Source organism: Marmota flaviventris, chromosome 6 (genome assembly GCF_047511675.1).
Source record: "Marmota flaviventris isolate mMarFla1 chromosome 6, mMarFla1.hap1, whole genome shotgun sequence".
Taxonomy (NCBI): domain Eukaryota; kingdom Metazoa; phylum Chordata; class Mammalia; order Rodentia; family Sciuridae; genus Marmota; species Marmota flaviventris.
In genome coordinates this window covers 84,083,259-84,110,533 of record NC_092503.1, presented here as the reverse complement: position 1 = coordinate 84,110,533, position 27,275 = coordinate 84,083,259, and the positions used below count along the sequence as shown (strand labels likewise).

The 27,275-nt window shown below is 35.2% G+C and overlaps 2 protein-coding genes and 1 non-coding gene across 4 annotated transcripts in view; all 3 read right to left on the bottom strand.

Annotated features, from left to right (window-relative positions):
• Positions 1-399: 399 nt before the first annotated feature.
• LOC114087008 (small nucleolar RNA U13) lies at positions 400-505 on the bottom strand. The gene has a single exon (XR_003581738.1). It is a non-coding gene; the product is annotated as a small nucleolar RNA U13 (small nucleolar RNA).
• Positions 506-2,363: 1,858 nt separating this feature from the next.
• On the bottom strand, positions 2,364-9,393 carry Cox7a2 (cytochrome c oxidase subunit 7A2). 2 transcript variants are annotated; one of them, XM_071613252.1, is made up of 5 exons: positions 9,279-9,393; positions 9,054-9,110; positions 7,735-7,824; positions 4,022-4,106; positions 2,364-2,565 (listed from the first exon to the last, which is right to left on the bottom strand). In XM_071613252.1, the coding sequence occupies exons 1-5, from the start codon at positions 9,294-9,296 to the stop codon at positions 2,507-2,509; spliced, it is 309 nt and encodes a 102-aa protein (XP_071469353.1). In that variant the 5' UTR covers positions 9,297-9,393; the 3' UTR covers positions 2,364-2,506. The 2 variants fall into 2 exon arrangements, with proteins under 2 accessions (XP_071469353.1, XP_027784192.1); XM_027928391.2 differs by lacking the exon at positions 9,054-9,110 and having other exon boundaries at positions 9,279-9,390.
• A 7,011-nt stretch (positions 9,394-16,404) lies between these two features.
• Tmem30a (transmembrane protein 30A) overlaps positions 16,405-27,275 on the bottom strand; it is a 28,786-nt gene continuing 17,915 nt past the window's right edge. The window contains exons 4-7 of the mRNA XM_027928203.3: positions 26,496-26,583; positions 25,197-25,346; positions 21,456-21,665; positions 16,405-19,041 (exon numbers count right to left, since the gene is read on the bottom strand). Coding sequence (XP_027784004.2) covers positions 18,848-19,041; positions 21,456-21,665; positions 25,197-25,346; positions 26,496-26,583 — 642 coding nt within the window. The 3' untranslated portion in view covers positions 16,405-18,847. The remainder of the gene's footprint in view (positions 19,042-21,455; positions 21,666-25,196; positions 25,347-26,495; positions 26,584-27,275) is intronic.

Genomic DNA, 27,275 nt, shown 5'->3' with positions numbered 1-27,275 from the left:
TTGAAACATGGGAGGAGCCCAAGTTTACAGTACAATCTGGGGAGCATCCCCAAGTGTGTGAGAAAAAATAAGGATGGTATGCACCAGAAAGAAGTCTCAGTGGTGACAGTACTGAGACTGCATTTCAAATACAAGATGGAAGAAGAGATAAGGCTCTACAGGTAGGGCAGACATCCAATTAGAGATCAATGAAAAACTGAATGATGGCACTGGAAACAGTACTAACCACTCTTTTAAAGAGACTGCACAGGGAGACAGGAGTCTCTACGTTTTCATATTTGCACACATTGCTATTAACAGTGAACTATCAACACAGCCCAGTCAATATTTAATCAAACTGGTAAGATGATATACTGGAAAGACTTGAGATTTTTAATTTTTTTTTTTTTTTTTTTTTTACATCACACAGGTAAGGTGCTGACATCTTCACAAGATTTGGAGGGAGGCAAATCTCAAAACATACAGTATGAACACCCAATCATCATGCTTATGAACCCAAAAGGATCAAGATTTGAGATTGTAACAATGGTCATTGCTTCCTGCATTTTTCAATACAACTTTGCTGAGGCCATAGCCAAGTAGGAATGACGCATGGCAATTTCCTTGTCAGCCTACCCAATGTTGCTTAGAGGGAGGACTCTCCATTGTGGAAATGGGCTTGCCTTGGACCCAGGTCATTTGCAGTGACATTGCATGAATGTTTGATAGTTTTGGTTGAAAGGTGACCCTGCTCAGGGATTAGGGTGGCTCCAGGTTTAGGGCGTATCCTGCTGCCTCAGGCGCCTGCTCCTGGAGTTCCCTTTGAGTTCTCGCGGAGTTCTGAGAGAATTGGTGCAAGGAGCCTGGTAGAGGCAGTGTATTTTCCCCAGAACGTGCGTGTAGAGTGCCGGTGACAGTTCCGGAATAAAGAGCTGCTGTTTGAATCTACAAGGCTTTTGTGGTGGCCCGGTTATTTTGTGCCCAGCCAGACTGCGGCACAATTTATAGACTCCTTTCATGGATTCTGGGCTAATCTCTAAAATGTATCAATAGTAGTTCTCTTTCTGAATGCTATGAAGTGAGCAGACATTTACATGGGATTCTGTCCAGCAACCACTTCTGGGATCTTGCCCTTCACCCTTACCTCCAACTCTACCTAGGCTTACAATGCAGAATTTTAAGGTGAAGGGCAAGTAGTTAGCCTAAGATTTTTTAAGTCTCTTCAACACTTAAATTTACCTAATCCTATCGATGCTAACATATGCTAACATAGCCCAAAAAGAATATTTTGGCATTAAAAAAACTTACTAGAAGTATTTTATATATTGTTTTACTGGTTTAAGCCAGATATATAGTAAAGCACCTGTCACATTTTCAAGAGATGAATGTTATACAGAATAATCAAGCTGTTTTTCTTTCCCACAAGTGTCCTTCACATTACATCATTAAAAAATTTTAAATCACATTCACAAAAGTTAAATTTTTCTTTATAAAATACTGTAGTTTATTTCAAAATATTATCATTGATTACTTTTTTGCTCTTGAGTACTGAATTAGCTCAAATTCCAGCCCAATTTTGCAGCTTCTTCAGTTTTTACACGTCTAACCATGTTTATTCCACTCCCCTCAAAAGTATGCAGGCAGAAAATTGGCCACCCAAATCCTTTCAACCTCAGAGGTTTAACGCTAAAAATTTGTAATTGGTTACTCTCTCAAGATCTGTACCATAAGCATCAATGTTTTAATAACAAAAAATGACTCAATTTTTCCAAACATATTTTTCTTAATATAAAGCTCTTCCTCGTAGCTTTCCCCCAGACTCAACTAAATCCCAATTTCATTTAGTACTACAAATCTATACCTTGCAGAGGAGACTATAACAAACTTTGACTCCCTATGTTCCTTCAGAAGATAACTTTTGGAAACAAACTACTTTATACTTAATATCATAGATTAACATAGTAAAAACCAATTCTGAGTATGAGAAAAAAATCCTAAATTCTTTTACAGTCATTCTATTAAAGCCCAAGTCTAAACCATGGAATACATACAATATTTAAACACACTCTGACATAAAACAAACTTAAGATCCTAGGGTCCAAATATAATTTGATTCTACTATGCCCAGGTTCCAGCAGAAGGGGGAAAAAAAGAAAGCAATATGCTTGAAAGTGTTAGGCTTAACTGAAATTAAGACCATTCACTGTATAGTTCTCAGGTGCTAAAAGCAAAACTTCACTATAATACCATCAAATGAATGGTGATCTATACAAGCTTAAGGACAAAAGAATCATTTTTTTGCTTCTTACCTAAGATTTGTAAGTGCTAATCAAAACCTGGATTATTGGTGTAATTTATCCTTAAGTCATAAAAACAAGACAAAGCATGGTAAAGACTGCTTTATTGGTGGCAGTTAGTACAAGTCAATAAATATTGATCCCCAAAGAAGAGCTCTGTTATTTATCAGAGTACTGGTCCATAGAGAGCTGAATTAAACTGAACCAAATGATTGCTGAGAAGACTGAAGTCAATCCTGCTTCTTGGGAAAAGAAGCCTTGGCCAACTCATATATGGCATAAGCTGTTCCTGAAAAACAAACAAAACAACTTACAAGAAATTCTGAATTTAAATGAATGTAAGCTTCACATTCCAGCTCAAAAATTATATGGCAAAGATGGCATTAAGATTACATTAATGTATTTTGATTGATACTGGCAAAATTTTAAAATAAATATATGTAAAATACATTTCATTAGTTTTAATATTAACTTCTATACAAAAATATGTTCTTGGGCTGAGGTTGTGGCTCACAGGTAGAGTGCTCACCAAGCATGTGTGAGGAACTGGGTTCAATCCTCGGCACCACATAAAAATAAAATAAAGAGATTGTGTTCACCTCTAACTAAAAAATAAATATTTAAAAAAAGGTTGGCTGAAACTGAGGTTGTGGCTCAGTGGTGGAGTGCTCACCTAAGCATGCACGAGGCACTGGGTTCAATCCTCAGCACCACATAAGTGTAAAATAAAGATATTGTATCCACCTAAAACTAAAAACTAAATATTTAAAAAAAAAAGGTTGGCTGTTTTTAAAAAATGTATTCTGTCAATAATAAATGTAAACTGTTTTAAGAATGAGACTAAGAATATACATAAAGGTTATTTCCATATTAACCTAACATTGCCTGAGAAATGCTAAAAATGATTCAAAAGACAAAAAAAGGAAGGTGTCTGTCAAAATATGCATGTATTCCCTGAAGTTATCGACATAAAACCAAAGATGAATAATGAGATTTTAAAATAACAAAACAGCTAATATAAGAAGTTATATTTTTAAAAACTTATTACCAGAATGTCTAAGAAATAATTATATTCTGAAAAGAACATAGGACATTATCTTATTAAGAAAATCCAAATGTCACTAACTGGTTTTTGTCTTAATCCATAAATACCCCACCTACTTTTAAATGTATTCAAGTTAAAAGAAGTTACCTTAGCATGAGCATAAGGACTTTGTAATTAAGAGTTCAAATCCCAGCTTTTCCACATAGAAGCAATGTTATCTTGGATGACTAATGTAATTTTCTCATTCTTAAAATAAGGACACATGAAAGACCCCATTCAAGGGTTATAAAAATTCAAGTATGTGGCATTCTGATCAAAATGATGAAGACACAGTAACTACAGAAATATTGTTTCCTTCCTTCCCCAAACAGCAATCATTCAAATTCCTAACTATGCTCCTACTACACCAACTTGTGACATGCCTGCTCATATTAACTAATGGACCTGCCTAATACGTTGAAAAATCATCATAGGACTTTGTATAAGTAAAAATTAAATATTGTTGTATAATAGTTTTGTTTTCATCATAAATATGTATGCATGAGTTAAGATGTGTTATTCATCACAGTAAAAATATTCAAAAGCCCTTGCTATAGAACGTAGAATGAATGTTTTTTGGCCAAAAAAAACAAGCTCCAGAGCCTCCTGATAACATTACTATTACTTAACTATGAACAATCAAATATTCCAAATGTCTTACCACCAACTGTAAGAACCATGGTGGCTCTATACAGCAGGGCATCAGCTACTCCACCCTTTAGATGCACTGGAATTCCATTATCCTCCTAGGTTAAAAGAAAAAAGAGATTAATAAATGTGTCTCTTGTTTTCAACTAAGTTTCAAAAGATTAATCATTCATATAAAATGAAACAACTCCTTAAAACCATGGAATTTAAATATTTAAATATCACAAATCTAATAGGGCTCCAATTTTGATTATTCTCTGCTACTATTTTTAAAATATGAACTCCTTAAAGTTAACTTTCTTATTTTAATCACCATATTTTAAATTTAGTTGTAGAAAGTTCTTCTTAAAAGTGGAAGCAGGGATCTCTGATAAATAATATCCAGTATATAGAACTCAAAAAACTTACCACTAAGAAACCAACCCAATTAACAAACAGGCAAAAGAACTAAACAGACACTTCTCAAAAGAAGAAATACAAATGGCCAACAAATATAAAAAAAAAAAAAAAAAAAATTCAACATCCCTAGCAATCAGGGAAATGCAAATCTAATCTACACTGAGATTTTATCTTGCTCCAGTTAGGATGGCAATCATAAAGAACACAAATAACAACAAATGCTGGCAAGGATGTAGGGGAAAAAATTCACTGATATATTCTTGGGACTATAAATTAGCACAGCCACTTTGGAGAACAGTATGGAGATTTCTCAATGGAATTCTACTCAGCCATAAAGAATGAAATTATGTCATTTGCTGGATGGAAATGGATGGAAGCTAGACTCAGAAATTCAAAGGCTGAATGTTTTCTTTCATATGTGGAAGCTAAACAAAATAAGGAAGGGGAGTGGGGAAGATTACATGAAAATAGAAGGGAGATCAGTGGAGAAGAGGAAGGGAACTGGCAGGGGGGTGGGGTTGGGGGGGCTGGAAAAGGGAAGAAGGGCAAAATGAAATTGAGCAAGTTAAAGTAGGCTATGTAAATATAAGAATATACCTTAGTGAATTTCAACTTTATGTATATCAGTAAAGGACCAATTTAAAAACATACACATATGTATAAATAAATGGGAGGAAAACCAGTAGTAATAGGAGAGAAGGGAAAGAGGAGCAAAGTGGAGCAAATTCCACGCATGTGTGATTATGTCAAAATGAACCCCAATATTATGTAGAACTATAATATACTAATAAAAACTTTTTTAATCCTAAAAAATAAAGGGGACAGGCATGGGATTTTGGTTTATAATCCTAAATTTTATAAGCCGAGCATCTCTTCCAGCTTCTGGCACAGAATAGATATTCAGTGTATCTGTTAAATAAAATATTTTAATTTTATGTGGTATGGTATACACATTTTTTTTTTTTATCACTGCTGGGATTACAGGCGTGCACCACTGTGCCCAGCTCAGTTCTTCTACAACTTGAGAATTGGCAACTAGTTCTTTAAATGTTGGGTAAAATTCAATAATGAAACCATTAGGGCCCGAATTTTTCTTTGATGGTGGACTTTTCATTATTGGGTCAATCTCTATACTTATCATTGGTCTGTTTATATTTTCTGCATCTTCCTGGTTCAAATGATAGGCTGTGTATCTGGGAATTTATACATTTCTTTTAGGTTATCCAATCTGTGGTCATGTAATTTTTCAAAGTAGTCTCTTAGGGTCCTTTGCATTTATGTGGTCTCGGTTGTCATGTCTTTTTTAAATTTCTGATTGTATTTATTTGTCTTATTTTTCTTCTTAGTTAAAAAAAAAAAAAAGCAATGAAAGTTTGCTTAACAGCTCAATTTTGTTAATCTTTTCTGTTTTCCTAATCTGTTAAATTGTTCTACTCCCCTAGGCCTTTTCCCAAGAGATAGTCACTATTCACAGTATGATATAGATCTCTTTTAATGCTTACATCATTAATTCTTATACACAAACTTAACACACAAAATGAGGTTATGCTATATAACCATCTGCCATACACTATTTCTTTTTGCTCAGTACTTCAAACCTATCTTATTCTTTTCAATGGCTACATGGTATTCCACTATGCCAAAATATCTTAACCTGAATTAGTTAATCTTCTTAATGGATATTTAGGTTGTCAGGTTTTAGGGTTTTTTCCTCCCTAAATTAAGATCCTCATTCCCATTTTCACATACTTACACAATTATTTCTGAAGGAAATAGTCTTAAAAGTAGGCTTCCTAGATGACAAGGTATGTAATTTCTTTTTAATAATACTTTCATATACCCTCTAAAACTTTTGTACCAACTTTACTGCTATTATAAAGGTATGGTAGATGAATATATACATCTCCCATTCCTGGTTAACATAACCTATTTCAAAGTTTCCTAAAATCTTGCCAGTCAGATGGGGGCAGTAGCAATTTTTAATTTTTTTAAATTCATGTTTGTTTATTTTAATAGAACCTACTGTTGTTTCAGTTCTAGGAACAGGTTAAACTAGGGCAGTCCCATGAACTACACAACCTGAGGGGTGAGGGCTCAGGGATAGGACCATTTTTTTTTTCTTTTTCTTTTTTTGTGGTACTGAGAATTAAACCCAGGGTCACTCGTCATGGAGGCACATCCCCAGTCCTTTTTATTTTATTCTGCTAAATTGCTGAGGATGGACTCAAACTTACAATCCTTCTGCCTCAGCCTCCTAAATTACTGGGGTTACTGGGATTACAGGCGTGAACCAGCACACCAAGCCAAGACAATTTCCTGGTGACACTGAAATGACTGAGCTGATCTACAATAAATCTATGAGAGGAAGAAAATGACTTCGAAGGTCTGAGTCCCACCTACCATAGCATAGTAATACTCCTACTCCATGTTTAGGCAGGGCACGCTCAACCAATAGTGATTCTCTAGAGGACAGACCATGTTTTGTTTCCAGGCAAAGGCACAATCCATGGCCAACAATGCTTCTACCTATCTAGAATGCAACTACGGCAGAGAGGCAGTAAGGTAAATGGTGCCTAGCACCTATTCCAGTGCTCCAAAGGAGTATGCATCTCTTTCTTGGCTGGTGGCTGTGATGAATTAAACCTGTATTTCTTATTGATTCATAGAAGTTCTTTGTATATTAAGGACATTAACCTTTTGCTATATTTTGACATTTTGCTCTCAATTTGTGCCTTGTCTTTGGTTAACTATAAATAAATTTTAAATCACCAAACCATGCAATTTTTCTTCTTTACTGCTTCTCAGTTTTATAAAGATTAACTTAGAAGACTTCCCCTAAGATTATAAATATAATTTTTTGAGGGAAAATATTTACATATGTAATTTATTTTCTTAGTATACTATGTAGAAGGAATCTAACCTTCCTTTCTTTAAAATAGTTATTTTTGTCAATACTAATTTATTGCATCCTTTCCTGTGGCTACAGCATTCAACATATATTAAATTTCTATATAATACTTGCTGTGTTTCTGGGTCCTTTCTGTGGTCTCTCTTTATGCTCCTATGCAATTACTCCCTAAAGAATGCTAATGAACTCCTCCAAAACAATTTATCATTGATCTATACCTTTCTTCACTCATTTTTTTCTAATTGCTCAAGGGCCTCTTGGGTATAGCAAATGCTCAGTTAGCTACCAACAATTTCTTATCATTCTTTTGCTAATACAGGAGGACCTCTTACAGCAGACTCTCCAGATTTACTTCTCATTTCAACTTTTTGGTACTCTAATTACTACAAGTAACAATCTCCTATAAAATATTTCAGTACCTGAAACAGCTTTTGTTTCTCTGGAACTTTATTTTCAAAATGTCTGCGTGAAGCAGTGCTGATGGTCCTTTGGGCAATCTGACGAAAACGCTGAAACGGAAAATCCACAAACATTAAACAGATTTAGAGCCTAAAGAAACCTTGAGAAGAAATCACTTTCAATATTTAATATTAAAGAAGGAAATGAGTCTTGAAGCATATCTGATTTATCAACAATAAAGTTTATGGACCAGCATCCAGATTTTTCAATTTGTTGTCCATCCTCTGCTCTGTTCTTCATATATTACATTCTGCAGTCTCCAAAGATCATATTCATATCTTTGGCTGAATTCAATCAGTAGCTTTTTATAATCCTTAAGGAAAATATATTAATATATAAATATTACAGAAATAAATGGTTAACTAAAATAGTCTAAACTCAAATGTTTCCATTTAATACCCTTCCATATGAAGAATCAATTACTAGACAGCAAAATAAACCAATAACATTCCTAATTAATCAAAACGTTCTTACATTTTTCTTAAGATTTTTAGTGTGGGTGTGTGGTGCTGGGCTCAAACCTGGACCTTATGCATGCCAGCCAAGTGCTCTACCACTCCCAGCCTCCTAAGAAATTTTTAATAGATTAAAAAAAAAAAAAAAAAAACTTGCATTACATGCCGGGCGCAGATTTGGCTGACGCCTGTAATCCCAGTGGCTCCCGAGGCTGAGCAGGAGGTCCGCGAGTTCAAAACCAGCCTCAACAATGGCAAGGCGATAGGTAACTCGGTGAGACCCTGTCTCTAAATAATATATAAAATTGTGCTGGGGATGTGGTTCAGTGATTGAGTGCCCCTGAGTTCAATCCCCGGCACAATACTTCCACCACCCCGCAAAAAAACTTGCATTACATACTTAGTTTAAATAACGAAATAAACATGTATTCCACTTTCTAAAATAAATGGTATTGAGAAGCTAAGTAAGACACGGTTAAATAACTACAAAAGAAAATGATCATTGCTATTTTTTCAAATTTTTGGAAAACATTTCATATACTCAAAGTCGGAAGATAGAGGCCTGGGGGGCAACGCAGAACCGCCGGAAGGGACTGCTTCCCAAAGTCCTATCCAAAACCGGATGACTTAAGTTTTTAAAATAGCCTCTGGAGCTCGTAAGCTCAGAATCATTGAAATTTATAACCTTTAGTAGCAGAGGAACCCTAGTGTTTCCCGTTGTCAGAAGTTTTTCACCAGGAACCTTGATTTTACTCACATCAGCTACAACCTCTTCAGTGACCTATTCATTAGAAGCAGTGGCTAAGAACCCAAGGTGGTCTAACCCGCAATTCTGTCCAGCTTCTCAGCCTCTTCCCTCCGCACCCAGCAACGGCCATGGGCTAAGGGAAGGAACGAATGGGGAAAAAGGTCGGGCGAAAAGGACACGGACCAAGGTGACTTCAGAAGACGTCTTCTGCTCCACTTCCAGGAGAGTTTGGGTCACAGTCCCTCGGCCTCCACTCTCGGCTCCCATGCTCATTACTAAAGCAAACCGAGCAGCTACTTACCAGCAGATTCCGCAGCATCTTGCCTCCCTTACTGCCCACCAACCGCGACAACTGAACGCCAAGAACGAAATTAACCACGCCGGAACCGGAACTACCTCCTCGCCTGGCGCAGGCGTCGAAGAATAGAAATCGGTCGGTGCAGAGGCGGGGCTTTACGCCTAACCATAGAGAGCGGAGGAAAGGGATAGGCGCGTTCCGGCTGCCTCCGCCCAAGCTGGTCGGCCGGCCGGTTACTTCCCGTGAGCTCTTCCTGAGTTTTTCTGTGGCAGTTCCAAAGAGTCCAAGATGTTTGGGACCAGAATGGCGGTGTGGGATGTTTTAAGTAGTTCAACAAGCGTAGATAAAATTGTGAGATTAGGCTATCAGAGAAAACGAGTGTTTTGAAGGCGGTGTACACCTGAGCGGAAAAACCCGGATTGTGTCCGTGTTATCTTGTGTATTTCATCCGATTTCACAACCATTGTTTAGAAACAAAAAGATAGCACGGACACAATCCGGTTTTTTCCAACTAGGAAACTGTCGTGAGGTGTTAACGTTCCTTGTTTTGAGAATACTGCTGGAAAGAGCCGTGTCAGGATTTTTTTCATCTTGCTGCAGAACTCCCCAAGTAGGAAGCTCTTCCATAGTGTCCCCCAACTGTGGAAGCAGCTCACTCGATTGATTCTGGGGAAATGCTGAAAAGAGGAGAAATTTAATTGGAGCTGGGTGGAGGTCAGGAAAAGGATGGCAAATCTAGACTCAAGTCTTGCTCTTTCAGATTTAGCAGGGCACTATATTCCATGATTGGAGTTGTCAGATGGCAATTATTGTACACATGGGCTGCCCATATATCTTGCATCAGTTTTGCTTCATTCCTTGTGTTCACACTTAAGTGTGTACAACTGAAAATACCTATCATTCTACAGTAAATATTTCCACCTTTTTAGACTCCTACAAATTGTTCCATTGCCATTTCAAGCAGAAACTAATATAGATTTAGCAAAGGTATAATGTGTGGATTAAAACTGACAATATTAAAATTATTTCTTCTAGCCCTTAGGGTTCCCCTCCCCCACAATCCACTATATGTTAATTGGTTCACCAGGTTACCTGTCTCAATTCAAATTCTCTTCCTCATCAAGGTTTATAAATACTTGATTCACATCCTTCTCAGAAAACCTGGTATCTTACCTCCTTTGCATTATGTACTGTAGTCAAATTTTTGTGCAGTTATCACACACTGTGAGAACTTTTTACTGTCTATAATTTGAACTTGTTCAAGTTGTGTTATGTTTTTTCCATTTATCCAACTAGATAAAAACTTCCCAAGAACAGAGATTGTGTATTTCTTACCAATTCTCTAGCACTACTTAAAGGTGATACCCATTAATCAACAGATGAATATTTACTTGTTGACAGATCTAGAAAGCTCTATCAAAAAGAACAAAGGATTCACATTAAACAGATCCTAAAGTAGATGCAGATCCCTATATTCCTGTCACTGAGTGCATTGCAATTTTATTTTTACTGCTTCATTCCATAAACACATTCCTAAATTTAACTACCATCCCATTTCTCTTCTCCTTCAAAATAAGGCACCTGCAGATTTCTTTATACTTGGTCTCCCTTCCTCTCCTCCCCAATTTTTTTTCTTATCCCATTTAAAGGTTTTTACTGTTGTTAGGGTCCATCAATAGCTTCCATGTTATTAAACTGTCCATTTTAGTTTTCAACTTCTCCATCTATCAGCAACATATAATATAGTTGACCATTCCCCTCAAGATATATTTTTTAAATGAAAATAAGCCATAAATGTGATACAGGGTAACACTGTATGTATAGTTTGAGAGAGTTTGGTTTTAACAAGTCTTCCATACTTTTTTAGTCCTTTTATTTCAGTGACTGCTCCTTTTAGTTTTTTCTTGGATCCTCATTCTCTAGACATATAAAAAAAATCATCTTACCTTTTTTCTATATTCATCTCTTTGGTGAACTTATCAATTCCATGGCTTGAAATACCACTCATGTGATGACAATTCCCATGCGTGACAATTTCCAGACTGACATTTACTTTTAACTTAAGACCTCTCCACTGAATTCTCCTTTCCATGTTAAGATTTTTCCTTTGCAATTTTCCTCATTTTAAGATCCAAACTTTGTTTTCTACCATACCCCATAATCAATACACAAGAAATTTGGGGGGGCCTACAACATCAAAATATAACATGACTCCTATAAATTTTCATTGTCTCCAAAGCTACTAATACTCCATGCCAAGCCATTGGCATGTTCTTCTCGGTTTACTGCAATGGTTACTGATTTCCATCTTTCCACTCTTCAACTACTCTTTATCTATCTCAATGCAGCAATTACCCTTCTAAGAATCTAAGTTGGATAATATGACTATCCTCAAAACTCTGCTTTATTCACTGGTGTATCGCCAGCCCCAGAACTGTAATTGGCACATAGAAAATTCTTCATAAATATTAGATGAATGAATGCATACTGTATTAAAGAATGAACTTATTGAGAGTAATTTTTTTTTTAAATATTTCTTAATACTTGGTGGACTCTTCCAAGTAATTCAGTCCCAGGATTCCTGTTCTGTAAATTGTGTCAGAAAACTATGGATGAAATTTGTGTGGGTGCCTACCAAAATTTATTGGATCTTCTTAGGCATACTTGAAATTTACTATCAGACCAATTTATTCTCAGAACCATGTTACTTTCAAAATAAGCTCCTTTCCTAAACATATTTGGATTTTTCTGCGATATTTCTGTCTGGAATATTAGAGAATGGCTCTTTTGAAAACACTGCCTTCAGAAAACTCATAAAAGTATAACAGAATTGGCAATATTCTATGTAGATGTATAGAAAATGAGATATAGTGTTAAGACTGTAATAATATCAGATGTGAATATTTCACAATTACAAATGCAAAGTTAACAAAGCAGCTACCCAATCCTTCTTTTCCTTTAAAAAACATAACCACCCTGATTTCATCCTACCTACAGCATCCATAAAGCAGAAAAACAGAAAGAAACCAGAAGTTTTTTTGTAATCTTGATATATGTGCATGTTTGTGATTCTAGAACCTAATTAATCTACTTCCAATTTGACAAAATAATACAGAACAGCTTCATATGGATTTTAATGTATAAAAACTACTGGTTAGATAAGAGAGTACTACAATGTAATTCCATATTTTATTTGACCATCACATAATTGCATGGATCACCTTTGGAAATCAGGAAGCATCTGCTGTCTCTTAGTTGGCATATTATTTTATTTATTATTGAGTAAATAATTTTATTCAATTGCAAGCCTCAGTTATTCATCACTAATATTAAGGGGTTGGGCTAATAATCTTTATCTCTGGCTCTTGAGTCCTTAATGTATGATATACACCATTTCATAAAAAAATATGAGTCACTCCCTATTGAACAAGAATTTACTGGCTATCTATTGTGAATGTAACAATTTATAATATGCTGGGAGGTATTTTTTAAAGTCCTGGCTTTCTGGAGCATATAGTCTAATTAGGATTATAAACTCACATAATAGTACATTTGAACTGCAGACAGAAATGACTCTCCAGGTAGCTGGTACAACAAAAGTTGCTATGGGAAATTTAAGGAAGGTAGAATTGGAATAGAGTAGAGATTAAAAGCACCTTAGAGTAAGAACATGATTTAATAACCTGCATTTGGCATCAAGCATGGCATACTACAAATAAGTATAAAAACAGAACCTAGCTAGAGTGAAAAGGGAAATCATATTGTTGTAGTTAAAAAATTGGAAGACAGATTGTGAATCTGTCACTTAACAGTGACCTGAGTGGGCCTGTAGGTGTAGCTCAGTGGTGGAGCACCTGCCTAAAATGAATGCCTGAGGTCCTAGGTTTGATCCACAGCACTGGGGGAAAAAATAGTAATGTGACTGAAGGCAAGTTATCTAACCTACTTATACCTCAAATTTCTTTATACGTAAAATGAAGATAGTAGAATCCCCCCATCATTGAGTGCCTATAAAGAGTTATCGAAAACGAGATAACTCAATAAATGTTAGTTATTGTTATGGGAGGAAAGCCTGGATAAGGAGAAACAGATCAACAGAAGAAAAATTCTGGCAGAAGGTATAACATCTACAAGGGCAAAGAAGAAGGTGAGCAGATGTCTTTGGAAATTACAAATAGCTTGTTTTGTTAGAAGGATAAGTGGAGGGCTGTGGTAATAGTAAAAGACTGATTTCAATGACAAATTTAAATTACACATTGAAAGTGTCTTGGAGCTATCAAAAGTAAATAGCACACTGTTAAAATGAAAACTCAATTTTAAGATCACTCTAGAAACAATGAAAGGCTGAACTGGACATGAAACTACTAGGGCCACAGACTCACTTGGATGGCTCCTATAGTAATCCAAGGAAAAACCTAAAGTCATCAGCAAAAAGATGCTATAAAAGGGGATGGACAAGAAACCACCTAAGAAGTACCACCCTTTTCTCTGTGGTTGTTTAGTTTCTCTGGGGAAGAATTCTCTATAGTCTTCTGCAGAAGAAAGTAGGTTGGGAAAGGGTCTTTTTTTTTTTTTTTTATGCTTTTAATTTCACATCTTTCTTATCCTCCAGCCTCTCAATTTGTAGTCGACACATATTTTCCTTTGCCCATCTCCTGCCCATTCCTTCTACCTCACAGTCTCCCATTAATTCCTTCAGATAAAAATTCTCCATGCTTCTACTTATAGGAGACAATATTGGCTATAAAACATCATATCTGTGTGGCCAAATGGAGTAAAGCAAGGGTCCTGGAGATTTGACCCTTCTGTTGTGTATAATTTTCAACTGATCATTAATAGGCTTGTCCCTGACTATACTCTGCTATAGCCTTCTCAAAATGTGGTCTACCTATGAATACTGTCCCATCAGCTATTTGTTACTTATTTAAGCTTTAAATCATGAATAAGGTAACAAATATTTTGCCAAATGACCCTGTGCTAGTGAAACCTATCACTTTCATGCCTCACCACAAACAGGGCTTTTAGAGTCTTTTGTGGCCAAATACATATGAGATTGACAAAAATACCCAAAATTATGAAGAAAACTGTTTATATGAACAAGAAAAAAAAATAAATTAAAAACAGCAAAAAAAAAAAAAACAAAACAAACAAATTTTGGTGCTAACAAAAAACATATATATATATATATATATATATATATATATATCTCCATACATGTTCTCAGAAAATGTGATATTTTATCTGTGAACTAAAACTACAATATTTTAAAAACAGAATACAAGTGAAAGAAGTCTTGGAAATTAAAATATTTTTAAAGTATATATTATAAATTCAAAAGAAGGAAGATAATGTTAAAAGTTCAAATCGGACAATTCAAAAAGGAAGACAGGCAATAGTTTCTAAACCAGAGGGAAAAAAAGAAAATTAAGCATCAATTAAGGGGTTCAAAATCGAACTAAAATAAGATTAGATTTCCCAAAAGCAAAAATGAAGGCTTAAGGGCTGAGGATATAGCTCAGTTGGTAGAGTGCCTGCCTTGTATACACAAGTCCCTGGGTTCAGTCCCCAGCATCACAGATAAATAATAAATACTTTCTAAAAAATGAACAGAGCATTGTCTTCCAACATCTGGAACAAATTACTTTTAACCTAAAATTGTAGATATAGTCAAACTATCAATGAAATATGAGGGCAGATTTAGGGCATTTTAGATAGTAAAGACTCAGAAAATTTACCATTAATATCCCACTTCTAGGAGGCATATGCATGTTTTAGGAAATGCTGAGTAGACAAGAAAATAAATGAGGAAACAAGAGACACAAAACCCAAGGGTGATCATGGGATAACAGCTGTACAGCAGGTCAGAGAGCCCAGTAAAGACTGACACCGAAGGATAACTGCAGAATAGACCTCAAGTAAAAACCAGGACATTATCTGTTTAAGGGTACAAAAACCCTTCAAAATTATTGATAAAAACACAGTATACTTGAAAGAATTTGGAAAATTTTTAAGACAGGTTGACAAAGTTTTATGTTAAAAATGAGGCAAATATTAATTTCAGGAAAAAGAAAATTACATAAAGGAAAATGTAATCATGATACATGCTTTGCTCTATAGTATACATTATTTTTATAGTCAAAAATTTAACAGCAAATGCATTTACTCAATATTAAGATGCAACTATATAACAGGAGAAGGTAAGATAGTGTGTTAAAGAACTAAGTCATATAACATTATCAAGAAGATAATAATATCTAAAACAAAATCAAATAATAGTCAATAGGCATATTATTTAAATAAATTGAGATAAATAACAGAAACAATCACAAAGTAATTGTCTCTGTAGAGGAAAGTTAAGTTCAGACAGGAATTATTGCTTTCACCATAAAGCATTTAGAACTTACTATTTAATTTTTGTTAAATGTATACATGTTACTTTAATAAATTTTATACATCAAAGCTAATAAGATCATCTTAGTCTGATTTACTTCTAGACAATATATTTTGAAAGTTCAAGTGACATCACAAGAAATGTGAGTTTTGTTTACCAAATGATGCAAAAGCTAAGAATGGGTTTTAAATACTTTACCAGATTATCAAATTCTACAATAGACATTTATGCATTGAAACTCTTTAATAGTAGCATGTCTTTACTCCCTTCAACTTCCTCTTAATATTGCCATGTTCACAAAGAACATGCTATAATTTCATCAAACAAGAAGTGCCATTTAATAATTCTAAGTCTGGAGGCAACAGGCTGAACAGAATTCATTAACTCTCTCAGTTACTGTCTTTGCCAGTCAGATTTTTCATTTCTTGGATGCCCTACTTCATTATTTTAATGATCCTTGTCTCTCAGTTTACCAGATATTACTCTTGATGTAAAACCAAAATTAGCCAGTCTACAAATAGGTAACAATCCCACTGCTTCCCAGTAAGGACAAATGTTCCCCAAGATAAATCTTGCAATTTATGTTATCAGAGTGATTAATAAACACAAACATAATAATTTAACAATAGACATTTTATGAAATCTAGGTACTGAGAAGTTAAAATCTGAACTCACTAACTAAACATTAGAAACCACATGGGGCAATTTATTTTAGCAAGACACTTACTCATAGCAAAGTTAAGTTTGTTCATTTTTATTAACACAGAGCATAGTAACAGAATGTTATCTTTAAACATAATCAAGGTTACAAATAAACTGTAACTATCCAATAAACAATATTCACTTGACTCTTCTCCTGGATGAATAATTCTCTGATTTCCTATTAGGTAGTATATAGGTTTTTTTTTCCCAGTTTTTTCTTAAACTGCCTTATGATTTCAATTTGCTTTTTCTTACTGAATAATTTCTCCAATTGGGAAACTTTTCATGTCAAAATGCTTCCTGCAAATTAATACATTTTCCCAAGACTTCTATTTAACCTAGTTACCTTAACCTAGTTACCTGAAATTTGAGAACATCAACGTTTCCAAAATATAAATATAAAAGCCTATAAGAAAGAAATGTTTTCCCTCCCCCTCATGCTTTGCAGATGCCATGTGAATGTTTCATATTCTTCATATTTAGTAACAGGAATCCTTAGAGCTCAAAGGGCAAGAGACAGTAAGAACTTAAGATCACCAATGCACTTGTCAGATGAATAAAACTCCAATTGTATTTTAAGATTCCATCTTCTCCACAGTTATGAAAGTGTTGGAAGGGTTCTTCAACTTTTCTTTAGCAGCCACTTTGGTCCCCCAGTCAGAACAAAAGACACAGGATAGTAGTCTTCCTTAAACAGCACAGACTTAATCTAAAAAGACTGAACAAACCTCCCTCCACCCATGATGTAGCCCAGAAAATTAACTGCCACGTGCAACAGAGACAATTTTCAGAATAAAGAACATTCTGACAACATAAAGAGTATTTTTAAATAAAGAATACCCTATGCACTAAGAAATTTTAGGATAACCATACATCAAATAACTCATGCAAGTAATATTTTTATAATTTAAAAAAGTCACTATGAATTACAAGTTCTTTTAACTGAATTTCACGTTATACAAAAACTTAAAGAAGTGTGGCACATTTCTTCTGTTAATCATCACATTATTTGTTTTCTTTAAAAAAGCATATAAATCAAAATTGATACATTACTCAGACCTTTTGATTTAAATATAACTGAAGGAAATCATGGCAAACTCTGAATAAACAGGCATTTTCTACATAAACATGAGTTATTCTAGTAAAATTAAAAAAGCAATTTAAATGCAATTAATTCATCTCTGATTAATACATAGTTTTTCATGCATGTGGAAAAATAAGTTTACATTCACTTCAAGAATAAATTCCATACCAAACAAATTACAGCATTTATTCAGTGAGGAATATTAAAATAATTCCAGTTAGTAGAAAATAAAATAACTTCAATCATATATTATAATTTGCCATGTACACGCTCCAAAATCCCTAGAATTTAAGTAGGAATCTTTTTAAAGTAATGTATTAGGAAAACCAACCAATTGGTATCTTAACTAAAGAGAATGTGTACACACATTCACGTTTGACCTATATGCAAAACTGAATGAAATACAGAGGAAATTAGGTTTAAAAATTTTCTGTAGTATTAGTACTCAAGTCAAAACACTTACCTGCCAAATCAGAACAATGTGAGGTATTTTCAATGCTGAAGTAATTTTCCAAATGTTTACTATCACAAGAATGAAAACACTCTCCTTTGAACATTTTCATCTGATTTACAATTAAGGCAGAAGATGATCATCTGCCAAGCAGTTTTTTGATTTCACCCATATTCTTTCTTCTCATTCAAGGGAAATGATCTCATGTTTAAACATTTCAAGTGAGTTGGGGTTCCTGACTGCAACATTTTAACTAAATGAAAAGAGGAATTTTAAATTCTCCTATCCAGGAGCTACCTGACCTCTTTAGAACTGAACATCAATTTCTATGCCAGGCAAGGTAATAAGCATGTCCTCTGAAATGAAAGCTAAGCTTAACAAAGAACTGTAATAGATTAAACTGAATACATGAACCACCTCAACAAAGATGGTACTTTAAGCCTTTACACACAACACATGAAAATGATGAAGTGTTTTATTTAGATTTTTTCTTCATCTTTCTGTAACTCTGAATCTTGAAAAGTTAGCAAGTCATTACACTCATACATCTTGTAATTCCTTTCTTCACACCATAGGTACACATATACAGCATCATATGTCAATATAATATTATCAACATAGCATAAACAATTAAGCAGTAGATGCATTTCACATGAAAGAGGCTCTATGCATCACGTGGCCTGTCCCAATAAAAAGCAAACATTAGAATGTCATTTTAGCAGCTACAGTGCTGATATGATCAATGTAGCTAATTTTTTTATACCCGTCATATATTTTTATAAGTCAATCATAGGGAAGAAGCAAAGGACAAAGAATGTTTTGAAAAAAACAGTTATGTGCCAACTTCAAAATGACATACTAACCAGACATCAGCGTTCCAAAGCTTAGGTTGAATAGGCCTGGCCTTGATACACATGCAGTAGATTTGTTTTCAGAATATAAAATTAAATGGTAATGTCAGCAGTATTACTACTGTTTCTATATTTATGATTAATTACTAGCAGTACAACTCCTAGAAGGAAAGAGATGGATCCAATAGTGATGTATGCAATCCCCAAAAATGGATTCTTTCCTCCCATCCATGAAACAGTGCTCAAAATCATCCGTTTTCGTCCATCAAAAGAATGTACAGGGTAATCTGAAGAGGGTATAGGAAGATTTTTCCATCTCTAGTCACTTGATATTTAAAATACAATTTTTAAAGTTGACATTTGCTTGTAATTCACTTGTATAATTATGATACACAGGTATCTTACTCATATGTTCTGAATCACAAAAAATTATTATCTTGAAAGGTAGATGAAGCAAATTAAATGTTAGCAGTAAAAGCCAAAATATTTTACTAAATCAAACTTAAGGGTTATGTAGTTTCTCAGGTGGTTTTGAACTCATTACAAAGGAAGGGTGTAATATGAAATAATATTTCAGATAAATAGCAATGAAGCCCACAAAAGAAGAGGAGATTGATGGACTAGGAGAAAATGAAACAATCAAGGAACTAGAAGTCTCTGTTACTCAAACATATATAACAAAAGTGTAGTTAGGAGTCTAAAAGAGCTCTGAGCAGCACAAGGTCAAAAAAGCAAAATACTGAAGTTTTAACTTGCTGATTTGGGACAATAACATAACTCATGCTATGACACAGAGTATATGACTGACAGTACAAGTGAAAACTGACTGCTAAGAAGATTTAAGAAAGGGTGTTCCCTTTTCCATAAATTATCTACATGGAACAGTTCTAGGATTCTGGCAAGAGTTAGGGTAGAGAAGAAGAGATAACTAAGTCCCTATGAACAAGGGTACAACTTTTTCAAAAGCATCTTTTCAATCAAGTGTCAGGCCCCAACAATTTCTATAGTTTCTGCAACATCCTTGGGCTCCAAATGACAGGCTCAGATCTACTAATTTCTTAAAGTGATCCTAACCTGAGGCAGGAATGATTTTAAATGCTGTTCCTAAACCAATGACCTAGGAACTGGATACAATATCAAATCACCCATGACAATTTTTCTTTCTCTGTGTATCCCAACTCTAAAAAAATGGGTTTCCGCCATAATTCTAACATCCAGTTCCCACCTTATTCCCCCATTTTGATAATGAACCTTTGATGTTTGGCAGGTTCAAATTCCTGACTTTGCAAACCTACAAGAACCCTGCATTTTTCCTGACAGTTCTATCAGTGTTTGGGACCCTGCTGCTGACTTCCTGAATGCAAATTTTATGTCAGCTAAAAATTTCCATTACTGTGCTCTGCATCAGGCTAACACTGGTATCTGCCCATACTCTTACTAGATCTTTGCGATACTAGTTGTGACAGAGCTATCCATTGGCTATCCTCTCTGAATAACATTCTTCCTACCAGCACCTGAAGTGGGTCTGTGTATTCAAAACTGTTCTTGTGAAAGCCTGGTTTCAAAATATCAGTCACTTTCTGTCCCATGTCACTATCAGGGTCATATTCAGTTGTGTATTCAGGTTTAACAGAGTCTAGGATCCAAATCAATCCTTTTTTGAAATTGGTATAGTTCAATTATTTACTAATCCGTTCTAAACCAAAACTATATACTTATGGCTCACTTAGATTACGAAAATTAAAAATGCAAAAATCAGCAAATATTTAAAACATTAATATCTAGGAAACTTTTCATTCACAGTATATATAAACAATGAGCTATAGAGTAAACAATGTAAGGGCTTTGTTTAGAATAAAAGGAACTTCCCGATATAGCCCCCCTAAAAAAGACTTTGCATCTCTGTAGACATGGCTGTTCTGACTACCTGGGTGAACTAGCTAGGGAATGCAGCTTACTGTGGTGGCTAATGGTAAAGTCATGTCCTTTGAGGATAACACACTGGTTATGAACCCCAACTTTTCTAAGTACTACAGGTGTAACCTCAAGCCAACTATTTAAATACTCTAGGTTCCCATATTCTTGTCTATAACAATCATTCTTGAGATGATACCTAAAACTCTGTTATTGCTTGAATTAAACAAAACAACTCATAGAAAGTATTGAACATAGTGATGACATATAGTGAGAATGGAATAAATATCAGTACTGAAAGTGAACCTAAGTTATTAATATAGAACAATAGAGCTAATGATAAAAACTATAATACTATGTGTGAACACATCAATAATTATGAGTAATTATTTGATACGAACTAACACATCTGCTGACTTTTAATATCTAAAAATATATATTAAAAGAACCATCAGTACCATCAACACCTATTTAGTAGGTACACCTTTACCTTTTATGTTAAGCTCAGTTAAAGATCTCCCTTGTAAAAATACCTAGCTTATTGAATCAAGAACCTATATTTTAAGTAATTTTACCAAGTGGTACATTTGAAACCTACACTAGGTACATACAAATTTAAGATATTTCTAGAAGATATAAATTAAAAGATACATTCATATGCTTACATACCCGTTCAAATGGAGAGACCAAAACCAACCACAAAGTAACAAGATACATAACTGAGATTAGGCTGCACTAGATTCCTTTCATTTTCTATGAATCTTTATACATAACCAAAAAAGGATACTGTACGTGATATTCAAATAGTATCGTCCAGCTGGTAATGTTGGATGTAAATCATTTTTCCTTTCAATAAGACGATACAACTTACGAAAAGTAGGTAATGCAGCAGTACGCATCCAAACAATAAAATCCTCATTTATGAATCCATTATTATCCTCATCTTCAAGATCAAGCTCGTACACTGGTTTAAGCCAGTTTACTGGATGTGTTGTATCTTAAAGAGTGGGGAGAGAAATGGAAAAACAACATATTCTAGCTTATTAAGAGTTTTAATGAAAACTCACACTCCACTAAAATAAAGATGTGCAATACATAATCTGAGTATTTTTCTTCTTTTCAAAGGTATAAATGTATGCTTTTTCTAAGGAAGTCTTTAAAATCTAAAAAGAAACCAATTCATCCTGTAACAACAAAAAATTACAAAGACTTGATTGATATCTTAATTAATAAAGACAATGCAAAAGGATATTGAGTATATACCAAAAGGCAGATTATTTAGTGAAAAATATGTTATGAAATACTGCAGTGTGAATAAGGAGGCATAAAAACAAAAAAATAAATTTGAATTATAAAAAATGGGGGCTTGTTCAAAACAAACTTTGCCACAGTTTTAAAAGATAACTGAAGTGCTTATAAGAAAACACCAAAGAAATGATTGAAAGTATATATTTCCTTTAGAATTTTAGTACAAAAGAACCGGTACCCAACTTGGTATGAAGTTGAGGAAAAATATATTCTTTTGAAAGCATACACTTATAAAAAATTCTGAAGACAGAAAATTTAAGGGGTTTAAATTAAAACTCTAGAGTTTAATTTTTTCTTACATTTTCTATTTGAAAAATGTATTTAAAAGTCCAACAATTTTTTAATATAAATTATGACTCTCAAATCTATTCCTATCACTTTATTATTAAAGTGATGGTAGCATACACTTAGAGAAGGAAGGCAGCTCAAGGCAAGAGAGCACCAAAGAGAAGATGTGTCCAAAGAATATATTAGGATGTGTTGGGAGGTCAGGAGTCTGCCCCCCACCCCTTCCTACCTTATCCTGTTAACTCTTTAGATCTTTTGTCTTAACTCTCAGGCTACTGAGTTCCTTTAGGGCAACAAGGTGGGCTGTTTTCAGAACAACTAACTTGACTAGAACAGAGTAAACTGGGAATGTATCTCTATGACCAATCTTAGACCCTGAAAAACTGCAGGAAGTACAATGAAATTTGAAAAAATTAAAACATCAATCCACTGTAGATAGGGCAAACTGGATGGATGGTGGAATCAGTAGAGTGGATACCAGTTTCTACAGTCCTGACCCCACTACCATATAATAAGCTTCCTATTACAGAGCTAATGCAAGACTCTAGCCTTATTGTCTTAGAACAGGCAGGAGCTAAATAATCTTGTTCAGCCTTCCTAATTACCCTGCAAGGAAAGGGTCAGAACATAAAAACACCTGAGAAAACAAAGTGCCTAAAGACCCTGCTGCTCCTGCATTGTTTTACCATTTAAAGCAGACTTGAACAGGTGAGGGATGGGTCCTGGTCTTCAGACAAAACTCCCTAAGTCTTGTGTCTGGTTTTAGGACTAGGGCACAGAAAAAATCTTAGAACTTGGGGAAGATAACTAGGGTATATCTGCTTTTTTTTTTATCTCCTCCCTCTCCAATCCCAACATATCCTGTTCCTATTTCCATACTGCAGTAACCCCTTTTCCAAAGAGCAAGAATGAGAAGCATAATACATGTCCTTCATAAACATGATCCCACACAAGCACAATCAATACATTGAGTAAAAAAAAAAAAAGTATGTGCTGCTCTACTGAGCCTACTTTATAAGGGGTTCTAGTTCATTCAAGGCTCAGGCTTAAGATGAACAACCAGATTAGAGAAGGGTGAAAGGTGTAAATAACTCAAGAGAAAACCATCCTGACCCCAGAATTGATTCTCAGGTGGGTAATTTTGCCACTAGTAGACATCTGGTAATTTCTAGAGACAATAAAATGTGGGAGTTGTCATAATTAGGGTAGGCAAAGAATGCTGCTAAATATAATGCACAGAACAGCTCTCCAAAGATAGGAGCCAGTTCCAATTGTGGACTGTGTCTTGGTTGAACCTTGTTCTAGAGCCTCTCCTGCTCCCATGCTGAGGAACAACTCTGCACAAAGACAATTGCTCTCTTTCACCACTCTCCTATCCTTAATGGTCAGGAAATCCACCTTGAGATAGAACTCCTAGTTTTGCTGCATTTTTGGCTTTCTCTCCAGCCCCCCTCTTCTTCCTCTTACCTGGGCTAGCAGGGAGGCTGGCAGAGGTCAGGCCAGATTCCCCCAAAACTTAAATGGAATGCTGTCAACATCCACCTCATAACTTTTGTTCAATGGGAAACAATAAGGTTCCTAAAAAGGATGAAGTTAAGAGCGAAAGTAGGAGTAGGAGGATGGGGATAATTAAAATAATTCATCTTAAATTTTAATAATAATAATAATAATAGAATAGTGCTGGGAAGCTAGTAATGCTACAGAAACATAGGATTTAGAGCCCTAACTAGGAAAAGACCTTGGTATTAAAATCTGAAGAGAAAGAATGGACTTGACCAGGCAATGATCACCACCCAGCCCCTGCTTGAAATCTACTTTAGTTAATTTCAGGAGGAAATAGAAGGCATGAAGGTAGGGAGCTTCTCAGCAAAGCTGGCTTCAGCTTGCATAATCTCACCTATCTACCCCAGCTAAGGAGTTCCAGATTAGGAGTTTAAAAACAGGTGGCACCTAGAACGTCATTCAGGAGAAGGGAACTCATTCCAGATTCCCAGAGAACTTCTAGCTCAGATCTAGAGTACCCAGGGCTTCAGCTGGGCTTCTCTGGTCAACCAGTAGTCACATGGTCAGTCCTGCTGCCTTGACCCCATCTCCAGGAGGGGGCTATAGCCAGAGGGAGTACAGGCAGCCCAGCCCTCATTTCTTTTGAGGCACTGTTCAGCAGACAGGGAAAAGAGGGCCCTTGTGTTCTAGGAGGGATCTGGTGGGGACAGCATTTCTACTGGGCTGGACACAATGCAGGGGCTTCAAGACAGCAGAACCATTCCTAAGGGAGCTGTAAGCCCCTAGAATTGCTCCACAGCCTGTCTTGATTTCCCTTGGATCTCATCTGCTCCTGAACTGCACCTGTCAGCTGGGATTTCTCTACCACGCAGCAGTTTGTGCCAAAATTCACTCATATTCATATTAAAATAAGTTAATTTAATTTTAATAATACATTTTATTTAACCCTATATGCCCATATTACCATTTTAGCACGTAATAATATGTAAAAGTGTGCCAAAATTCATACTCATACTCCCTGGTGGTTCCAGCTTCACTCCTCTTCTTGAGGTCCCAAGAGAGCTCTTGCTTTGATGCCTTGATCCCCCCATTTCTTACTCTCCCCAGGTGAAATAACACCCTGGGTTCACTCAGCTGGATGTGTTTAGAGAAGGTAGAATTCTCAGGATCCTTAGCTGAGCAGTGAAGGTCAGCATCTCAAAGCTGGAGAGTCTAACAGGGGCAGAGAGAGGAGTAGGCAGGCAGGTACAAGGTGAATGTCTTCCTCAAATATGGAACCCTTCTCACGCATCTAGGCACTCAGCCACAGCTGGAAGCGGCCTCTCACCCGGTGCCTGCCAGCGTGGGCTTCCCGGGTGGGGGAGTCAAGGGCAGGCCAGCAGAGTGAGTTTTGTTTTTTTTTTTTAAGGGAATATTAGTAATGTTTTACCTTTAAATCGTTCTTTCAGGCTTTCCGTTCCAGGAGGATTTCTGAATTTCACATTTTTATCCGTCCACCAAGCAATACCTCTCCTTTTCAAAGGAATGAGCATAAGCGTAGGATCAGATTCATTGGCGACCAGAAACAATTCTAATGTATCTACATAAGAAAAGGAAAATATTACTAATATCTACTAAAAATTCATAGCACTAAAAATCTATAGCCCTTGCTTTATTTTACAAGAAATGAGGATTTGGTATTTGCTTCCAAATGTGAGTGTGACAGAGAAGACATAAGATTCACATTTACTCTATTCAGATGTGAGTTAACTATAGCAATTTGTAAGTCCAGAGGGACTTCTTTCCTCAATGCAAATACACTTTCCTATATGACAGGCTGCCTAGCTCACATAAGATCAAGTGTTTTAATATTAACCCAAATAAAACTGCAAGGTAAATTTGCCTCTCTTCCTTTCAATAACACATTCTTAATACTCCAGGCTTAACTATTTCTATTATCTGTACATGGTGACCACTAGGCATGAATTGCTACTGAGCCCTTGAAATATGGTTAGTATATATAAATATGTTCAGTAAGAATATAATGTATGTCAGATATCAAGGACTTACTAAAAATATATATACATAAAATATCTCAAACACTTTTACATATTATCACATGCTAAAATGATAACATGGGCATATAAGGTTAAATAAAATGTATTATTAAAATTAAATTCACTTATTTCACTTGAGGATTTCCAATGTGACTGCTAAAAGCTTAAAATTACCTACATGGCCCACATTTAAGGTTCACATTACATTTCTATCAGACAGGGCTGCTCTAAATGATCAACTGTATCCCCCGACTTTTTTTTTTTTAGTTGTTGATGAACCTTTATTTTATTCCCTTATTATATGTGGTGCTGAAACTCAAACCCACTGCTTCACACATCCTAGGCAAGTGCTGTACCACTGAGCCACAACCCCAGCACTCTGTCTCCCTTTTAATGGAATAATTAAAGTCAGTGCAAATGGTAGTTTGACTTTTGTAGTATACAAAATAGGAAGATTAGAAAAATATCTCTGCTTCTTTCTTCTCAGAGAAAGAAATCTAGTCTTACATAAGAATGCTCAAAAGGAAGTCACAAAGCATTATAAACTCCATTTACGACCTGAGTATTTAGCTTAAAGCTAAATTTCTCAATTTCATTCACATTTACTACACTAACAAATTGGTAATAAGGTTATACAAACTGTCCTAATTATATATGCCTCTATCTATATTTATGTTTGTATCATATCATACCATTAAACATGCTGTTAGCAATAGCTCCACAAGGAGCAATTGGTTTGTCTTCATTTCTTCGATAAGGCTCACATTCCTTACTGGGATTCTGGTTTTTAGGAGGAAAAAAAGAGAGAAATTATCACCTATGCCTCTGGAAGAACTATGAGCTATCCCTGGTTAATGATTAAAAATTCAATCCATGCATGTTTCTTACTTGTAATACATATAAAATGAATCTGAAATGAAAAAAGTTATAACACCACACTTAAAGACTCAAACTATTCTACCACCTTTTTAATGAAACATTTACTTGCATATATTGTTATATATACTTATCAAATTAGCATATTTTCAAAGCAACATAGAAACCATAAGCATAAAGAGTTTTCTGCCTAAGGAAAAAAATTAAGAAATTGTCTATTGTCAATCCAAGTTGTGATATAAAATTATGAGAATCTTAAACTGGAAGCAAAAGGAATAGACATTCTAGTTTCTTAGACAAGTTCCTTGATTAAACTAAGTTTCACTTATAAAATGAACATGTCCAATTATTTCAAATCTTATAATTTGGGATTGAATACAATGTCTAATGAAAGAAGGAAGGAAGAAGTGAGTTTAATGCAGATTCCCAGAATACAATGATCTTTAATTTGTGTATCCAGGTGTAGGAAAAATGAAAATGCTGGCAGGTAGAACATTTGCCCGTCTTCCAGACTGGATTTTGACCTAGTTTCATCCTCAAGGAGATGAGGCAATTACAGGGTTAAACTAAGTCTAAGGTTAGACAAATGCCTGAGT